Raw genomic sequence first — 8,626 nt, forward strand, 5'->3', positions numbered from 1 at the left:
AAGTTGTAACCCCACCTTTGCCACAAGACAGCTGGGACAGAGTCCAGCCCCTCCACGACCTCTGCTACGCTAGCAGAAGGATGGATGGATGGATGGTATATCATAACAAAGTTATTTCAGGCCACTTACACAATGTGCAGGTCTAGAAGGTCTAGAAGGTCTAGACCGAGCGGATCCTGGCTCTATGATTTCTCTCACTGATTTCAAGCTCCACTTGTTGAGACTTTAGGAATTGAATGAGGACAAATTAGTAGTGCTTCTAGTAAAACCATTGGTCACTTTTCTCTTTTTACCCCTCCACTCTCTCATCTCCAGGAGGCACCAGTTCATCGGCCCTGGACCCCTTTTTTTTGCTCCATTTCTTCATCTTTTTTTTTTTCGAAGAATGATTTGTTCATCCATTTTCCATTTGTTGTCAATGCCACCATTTTTCCTTGGACTTGTTCCTGGGAGAAGGCTGACCCCTGCTTTTTCACACTGAAGTTTGGCCAAGCTTTAAAAATCTGAGGACACCTTTGGCTTCCATTTTCTTTCTCCTTTTCAAAGCATTTCTCTTGTAGGATCGTCTTCAGGATCTCAAGCTGAACCCGTCTGGGTGGTTTTAGTATTTTTCTTCTGTTCTTCTCACAACATGTGGTCAACCTTTTTTGTGACCGATGAAGAGGGCCACATGGTCAATCCTGCGGCTGCGGGAACGATGGCAGCGGGACCTCCGGGCGGACCATCCCAGGGTCCGGCGGGACTTGCCAACCTGATGAGTGGACGGGCCACGTTTGGGGGGAACAAGCGGCGCAGGCAGACGTCGACAGGGAACACCATGAGTGAGGCCCAGGAAGGGAAGGTAATATCATGTGAATGTTTGCTTAGACCGTGTGGTGATATAAGTTTTCAATCCCACAGTGGCACACAGTCAACAGCGATTCGACAATTACGTACAAAACACTCCACACAAGAGAAGTTAAAGCTTCAGTTTTTCTAAACCAAATGCTGCTATTTCTCCGTAGAGATATTGTACCATTACTGGTTTCACACTCAGAAGGAATGCTTTTACTGTACACGATCCACTTGCTTTAGTCAAACTACATTCTTAGAAAAGTTTCTGTAAGAGCTCCCTTGAACAGATGTTACTACCATCAGAAAGCCTGCTCACCTACACATCTGCTTTTTGGAGAGTTGCTGTTTTCTCTGGTGTGATGTTTAAAAAAATATAACAACTGACAATGCTTGTTCTGTCCCATTGGTGTATTTTATGCACTCGCTGCTTATTGTTGATGGATATCAGCTCTCAGCTTTACACATCTTTATATAGCTCAGTGCAATAAAACTAAGTTTCAAGGACCAACAACTATTTACTGAACTCCAACAGACATAAAATGAAGCGACTCAATGAGTGGAACGCAAAAAGACTTTACTGGAAATTCAAATTTCCTCTACATAATTACCTGTGGGAGTCTTTTATGTTCTCTGTCAAAGATTTGCATCAAAACCTAATCATGGTATTTTCTTTTAAAACAGAGACAGGGCAAAAAAAAGTTTTTGGAAAGGTGACTGCGGGAGGTTAAGTGATGACAGAACTAGAAGATAAGATAACAACAAGACAAGTGCAAAAAGAAAAAACAACCACTTTATATGACCTTCATCGATCTGACGAAAGCCTTTGACCCCATGAATCGCCAGAACCGCTGGGAAATCCTGTCCAAGTGCGGATGTCTGGAAAAAATGCATCAAGATTCTAAGATTCCTGCACAACAACATGTCAGCCACAGCCCTCAGCAATGGCAGTGAAACAAACCTTTTAAGGAGGAAACTTGTGTAAAACAAGGAAATTGAAAATAGCCTGGGGGCAATTATTTTTGCAATCATTGTTTATTTATTTTTCTTTTATAAATCGTTTCAAGGCCAAGTCCAAGATTTCTCAAATATCCATCGTGGAGCTGCAATATGCAGATGACATTGCCTTCTTCGCCAACACAGAAGTAGCTCTTATTTGCATACTTGATGTCTTCATCAGGGCATACAAGGTTTGAGGTTTACGATCGGATCCGCTGTGCCATTGGGGCTTTTGCAAAGCTCTGTAGAAGAGTATTTGAAAACTCCCACCTGTAGACTCAGACCAAACTGCTTGTTGACAAAACAGTTGTCCTACCCACTCTCTTGTATGGTGCAGCGACATGGACCACCGACAGCAGACACACAAGAGACCTGGACCCGCATCAGTAGGGATGACTGTGCAAAATCTTTCGCATCACCTGGGAGGACAAGCGCACTAAATTAAGCGTGCTAGAAGAAGCCAACATCAAAAGCATTGCCACCATCATCATGAAACAACAGCTGAGCTGGATAGGTCATGTTGTCCGAATGCCTGACTTACCTCTACCAATGCAGGTCTCCTACTCCCAGTTAAGCGCAGATTAGCCGCCGACGATTTGGCATCAACAGCTCTACCTGGGAAGATTGTGCTCAGAATGAGGCCGCATGGAGAAACAATCTGTATGAAGTGCCATTGTCCATGAAGACAACCTCTGTCGGGCTGCCAGAGTCAAACGGCAGGAGAGAAAAGAGAGAACAACCACCAAACAGGCTCGTCTACAGCCCACCTCTGGCTCTTCATTTCAATGTTCACACTGCAAGTGTATGATTCCAGAATTGGCCTCTACAGCAACCTGAGGACCCCTAACAAGGACCATCCACTCGACTTTGAGGGATCGCCAATGATGATAATGACAATGATGATGATGATGATGATGATGAAGTGCAGAACTGAAGCATTAATTTGCTTGAATGTCATACAGTAATGTCATTAATGATATTATCATCACTCCATACTACTCTCACTTTCTGTAACCATGGCGATCAATCAATATCTGCTGGATAACGTGGAATGTTTGTTTTTGATGCTGCAGATGTTTTAGAGCAGTTTCGCATCTATCTGCAGTTTTCAAAGTTTAAGTAAAGTACTTGTTGGTTACTAGTTCAGATACTTGCATTCTTGTTGAAACCCGATTGGCTAGAAAGATGATGATGCAGATTCATAAATAAATATTATCGGTCCCCTCTAAACAGTAATCATTATAGTTCACTGCTTTATGACTGTGCATTGCTATACACTGGAAAGTAATGGTGATTAGCAGGGAGATGGGTCTATTTTTATACTGCTATATGTTGTCTGTATGCAACCAGAATATAAACACTAGTCTGTCATCCTGCAATATAAGCAGCTGAGTGCACTATTTCCAGCACTACAGTCACATGGTTCCATTTTAACACATTACATCCACTTACACAAGTGGCCACCCAGTAATTTACAACACTTTAGTGTTTTTGTAAAGAATACATTTACCTAAACTGGCCGCAGGGCCATGCCGTGCAATGCTATGTAAAAATACGTCATTTTAGCTTATACGACTGACCTGATTTTTTTTTTTTTTTTTCGCATGAGTCATTTCAGAAACATCCTTTCACTATGGATAGGTACGGGAATGCTTGCAAAAAAATTGTTCAATATGGCTTTTTATTTGCTCTTATATAGCCTGTACTGAGGACTTGTGTGAGAGCGTGCGTATGTGGGAGGGATTGGAAACATGAACTTTTGGGTTTTGAGCGCATGTGTGTGTGTGTGAGAGAGAGGTAAGAGCACTGGGACAATGTGAGTGTGTTTTGTAACTCAGAACACAATATTAATGTAACTTGAATTGAATTGAATTTTCATTTATTACCATCATACATGTTGCATAACGAAGTTGCAGCTGCATCATCTATAAAGTGCATATACATTGAAGACATAACAAAAAATGATAAAGGATTAAAAAGAGGATTTTAAGAACTTGTATTGGAATGGGTAAAACTGTGTAGTGTAGCAACAGTTTATTATTTATTTATTTATAACCTTTTGTTAAAAAAATATTTTCACTTACAAACAGCAGATAAATAATTGGCACACAAAACTGTTGCAAGAGGACAGCGCCATTCAAAGCGTATGGCACTTTGTTTGACCACTCATGGGAGTGAGATCGGGCTTCATTGTCAAAAATACAAAGAAATGTCACCTGGACTCTGTTGCTGAACTGAGGTTTTTTTCCCCACCTCCACAGATCAAGTTGGCCTTCTTTGTGGCCATTGTGGGTGTTGTCCTGACGGTCCTTGGAGTGGGCACAGAGTTCTGGGTGGAACTGGCCCCTCCCAAAGGCTTTTACAACAACCAGGTATTAGACTATTGTTAGCTTCACGGTCACTGACGAACATTTAGAAAGTCTTGGATATTGAAGTGGAAGGGTGAAGTTGGGGCAACTGGACTTGTTCTTTGCGTTCTTGAAGATGTATCGCCTCTCACCCGAAAGGCTTCTTTAGTTGAAGAAGCCTTTTGATCTTGAAGACGTCTTCAAGACGTGTGATTTTTGGCCACGCCTTCAAGATCGCAAGGACAAGTCCAGGTGCCCCAATTTAACCCTTCTATTTTAAGATGACCTGGATGACCGAGAACCTTCGCAGACATACCTCTCAGGTATTCCAAACCAATCAGGGGATGCTTCTCGTAGTGCAACTGAAATAAACAAAGAGTAAGCACGGCTGTGTGCTACATGTAGATCGCTTTGTTTTGCAGACCTGTCTGACAACTCACTACGGCCTGTGGAAGGGATGCAGCAAGACCTTGTGGGTGGCTGATATCGACCCAGAGAGAGAGGTCTGCGGACCTGCTGAACTACCTGGAGGTGATTCAAAGAATGACTTGACTGCTTCTGTGGGTGACTGTCTGACCCTTGTGATAGCTGACTGAGGTGTATGTGTGAGTGTGTGTGTGTGTGATGGAGAGGAGTGCCAGGATGTTTGTTGGACTCAGGGCAGTAAGCTTGCATGAATGACTGATCCACCTGGCTACCCCACTAAACTTATGATGCATGCTCAGAGCACAGTTAGATGGCCAGCAAGGCAAACTGACTAACCGCCTGACTCAATGCTGCACAGGTTCCAGTGAGGCAAATGTGTCTGCTATAAAAAAGAAACGTTTCTGGACACCCTTACAATGTTCTTTTTTATTTTGTGTTTCAAAAGGTTTGGCTACATCAGAAACACACAAACTAATGGAAATTATTTATTATTAGAAATAAGAAAATAAGAAATCGAAAAATCCTTCTGGTTCTTGTAATTTTTGTCAATCTTGCACTCTTGTGTTCTGTATGTGTTGCCAAGGTTGTCATCTCTGAGCTGGACGGAACAGTGCACATGCAGCATGTGGGCAAATGTTGCACGCACTAAAATGAGCTGCACAAAACAAACCCCACATGATTCAAACCTCATTTTATGACCTCCCGACAGACAACCATAAAATGTATCCTACTTGGGGAAAAGTCCACATGATGTAATAGTAATCTTTTATCAAGAAATCATATTCTGACTTTTAACCTAATACACAACATTATCTGTCAATTTTCAAAAATAAATAGTTCACTCTCCTCCTCCACACCAGCATGTGGTGACACTTCATTAACTGTTCTCACGGAGGAAAAGAAGTTGGAAGTTCTTTGTGTCAGTGGACATCGGTGTTTGAAAGAAAAACGCTGAAGATTGAGACAGCATGTCAGATGTCAGATATGACTCCATGCTGCTTTTGTGACGATGTCTGAGCGTCCAGCTGCACTGCAAAAGTGAAGGCCGCACGAGATGTTTTCGCCTAAGCCACAATATTAACGTGGTCATCTCGAGACAGACCACTGACACGTCTTCCCTCAGTCTTCTGTCGAGACCCCAGCTTTGATCTCACTAATTAAGAGATTTGTGTGCGTTTGTGTGTGTCTACCGCTTGCCTGTGTGCACAAATGTATGCCGGGACAAGCTGAAGGTGCCGCATCCTATTTGATGGGCAGAATCTAATTACTGGAGTGCATCAGCCGAATACCCACAGGGCATGTAATTGGGCTATGCCTCCGGCGTTCAAGGCTACGAACGATTCCTTGAAAAAGACTCTGACACGGGGGAAAACACTCCAGCGATCCTTTACAGCAACTGTACATCTGCTTCCATCCTTTGCCTCCCCCAGAATCAAACTGCACCTACTTCAAGTTCTTCACCACGGGGGAAAACGCAGTGATGTTTCAGAAGACTACACAAAAGAGTGAGTCACGCACCTCTTCTGGCCTCTCTCAACTGCTGTCCCACCTCATTCGCCCACTCCCTCCTTTCTTTATCCCTTTTCCTTCTCCATCTCTTGCCTCTCTGCTTGCATTCTCTCTGTAACTCCGCCGCTATCTATCCTTCTGTCTGTGCTTCTCACTCCTTCCTCTGCCATCCCCCTGACGTTCTGCCTTTTATGTCATCCATCCCTTCCTCGCTGTCTCTCTTCACCTCCTCGCTGCACCCTTTCAGCCTGGCCATTGTCTGCCGTGCAAGTGTTTGAAATCTATTCCGCCTACACTGCATTCAAGTGTCTCTGAGCTGCCGCCTAACCTCTCATTCCACTGGCAGCTCCATAATGTGTTAAGATCGCGCCATGCCTCGCACCGAATGGAGAGATGCAGACGCACATTAAAATCTCATTGTTCACTGGTGGCACATTGCTGAGCGATGTTCTTCTGCGTGGTGATAAAATAAATACAGTCATCACTTGGTAATATTGTCCCAGGATTCCTTAAACTGACATGATACATCTTAGCATAAGTCTAATTTTTTTTTTTTATCATACCTGTGGATCTGGGATGAAACATGAGGCCACACAAACGCTCACTCTGATATGAACCAAACACTATTTTGAAATTTGCCTTCAAATACTTTCCTGAAGTTTCGAGAGGAACAAAAATGGTGACATTTTCTAAAAACAATAATTGTATCTTAAAGTCATCACTGGCAGGTATATGTTTCCTTTTTAACAAGTGGAGGTGATGGGGCAAACACCTTGTTCGTACAAAGGCTAGTTCTGTTCTGTCAGTACGCAGTGGTGTATCTCAAATTCATTAAATAGGCCCTAAAGTCCACTTAGTCCAATTTGGACTAATTTCTAGTCAGAATTGCCATAATGTTTTGGGTGTGGCTAGATAGTAGCTTAGTGTAGTCGGCTTACGAAGCGGGTGGATTTTTGGTACTTCCACTCCAATCATGTCTGACCTGCAGTACCTCCCACACATCCAAATATAGAATCATCTGGTTTCAAAACAAGCTTGAAACTCAAGATGTTGCCAACCGTGAAACCAATCCATAGGTTTCAACACTGGATTTGGGACTTGATTTGGAACGATAGTGCCAGTAACTTCCAACTCCACCCCAAACTATTTTTTGGAGTAGTTTTGGACTATGGCAGTCGTGCTGCTTTTTCACCGTATGAAGATTCTTTGCTCCAACCACTAGTTGTACCTGTTCAAATGTGTGTGGAAACAGTTTTGTCCATGTCTGTTTGCATTCCACCTAAAATGAAGCGATTTTGATTTGGATGTATCAGTTGAAGGAAATGTGTGATAGCGTTATAGCTGTGGTCTCCAAAACGAAGTAGTTGCACGCATAAACCTAATATATTTCTCAAAGACGTTTGACTGATCCAATGGAAGTTTATCTTCCACAGAGTTCAATCAAATTTGTCCGTCCTGTAAATATCTGCAACCCCACTGTGCTGTGGTTGGGTCTGGAAACAGATTTGCAGAGTTCATGTTAACAGCGCCGTCCTCTTCCTCTGTGCAGATCTGAATGTGGCAGCAGCTATGTTGGCGCTCTTCAGCCTGTTCTTGATGGTGATGGGGGCGATATGCATCACAATGTCTCTCAGCAAAGAGATTCTCTTCTTCCTAAAGCCGGCAGCGGTCTGCTTCATTCTCTCGGGTGAGTCCATCCAAAACATAGCAAGCTCTCAGCAGTGTGGAGATTTTCTTGATGTCAACACTTTACTTTTAGTTCAATAATATTCAATACAAAAAATGAATAAAGACACACACACTATTTACTGACTTTGTTTTTTTTTTACCAGGGGTCTTGGTGCTCCTCTGTCTGTTGGTCTTCCATCAGTCTGTCCTGGCCTTGCTGGCCAGTGACCACACAGTTCCCCTGCACCATGAGCTCTCCTGGTCGGTGTCATGCATCGGCTGTGCGGGGGCTGTCCTCATTGTTGGAGGGATCCTCTTTTTGCTGCTAGCGCTGCCCTACAGCCCCTGGCAGAAGTGTCTCCCGCGGAAGGACAGCAGCAGCTAGTGGCTCGGAGGTAGCGTTGCACTATAGAGGGAGAGTACTGGGAGGTGGGGACGTTTCCCCAAGACATCTTGACGATGAGATTGGCGTCTGAAGAAACGCAGCAGTACTTGTACAAGAGTAAGGGGCGATTATTTTGGTCTGCTTACACGTTGTTGTCATTTTAAATATGACATTTAAAATGTGTACTTGACGTCTTGTAACAATACGCTGTTGTCGTTGTTTCTAACTTATAAAGACATCGAGATGTTAATCGTGCGTCGTCAGTGAAGGCAAGTTTCAGAGCCAGATGTTTGTGGGAAACACACTGCTATTGTCTTACTAATAATCCTGCAGGGTTTCGAGAAAATGCTGATTTAATTTAAAATAACTAATCTCATTAATAATACATTTTATAGCTTTAGTACTTTTGAGTTGCCACCAAACTACGTTTAAAACTGGATCAAATAAATGATGAAACAAT

At 43.1% G+C, this 8,626-nt stretch overlaps 1 protein-coding gene across 1 annotated transcript; it reads left to right on the top strand.

The window, feature by feature from the left end:
* Nucleotides 1-366: 366 nt before the first annotated feature.
* LOC142876926 (voltage-dependent calcium channel gamma-6 subunit-like) lies at nt 367-8,626 on the top strand. The gene is made up of 6 exons (XM_076011199.1): nt 367-841; nt 4,092-4,202; nt 4,601-4,709; nt 6,035-6,109; nt 7,663-7,800; nt 7,946-8,626. The coding sequence occupies exons 1-6, from the start codon at nt 632-634 to the stop codon at nt 8,164-8,166; spliced, it is 864 nt and encodes a 287-aa protein (XP_075867314.1). The 5' UTR covers nt 367-631; the 3' UTR covers nt 8,167-8,626.

This window comes from Nelusetta ayraudi, unplaced genomic scaffold, assembly GCF_046127955.1.
Source record: "Nelusetta ayraudi isolate G7.1 ecotype Tasmania unplaced genomic scaffold, CSIRO-AGI_Nayr_v1 ptg000135l, whole genome shotgun sequence".
Taxonomy (NCBI): domain Eukaryota; kingdom Metazoa; phylum Chordata; class Actinopteri; order Tetraodontiformes; family Monacanthidae; genus Nelusetta; species Nelusetta ayraudi.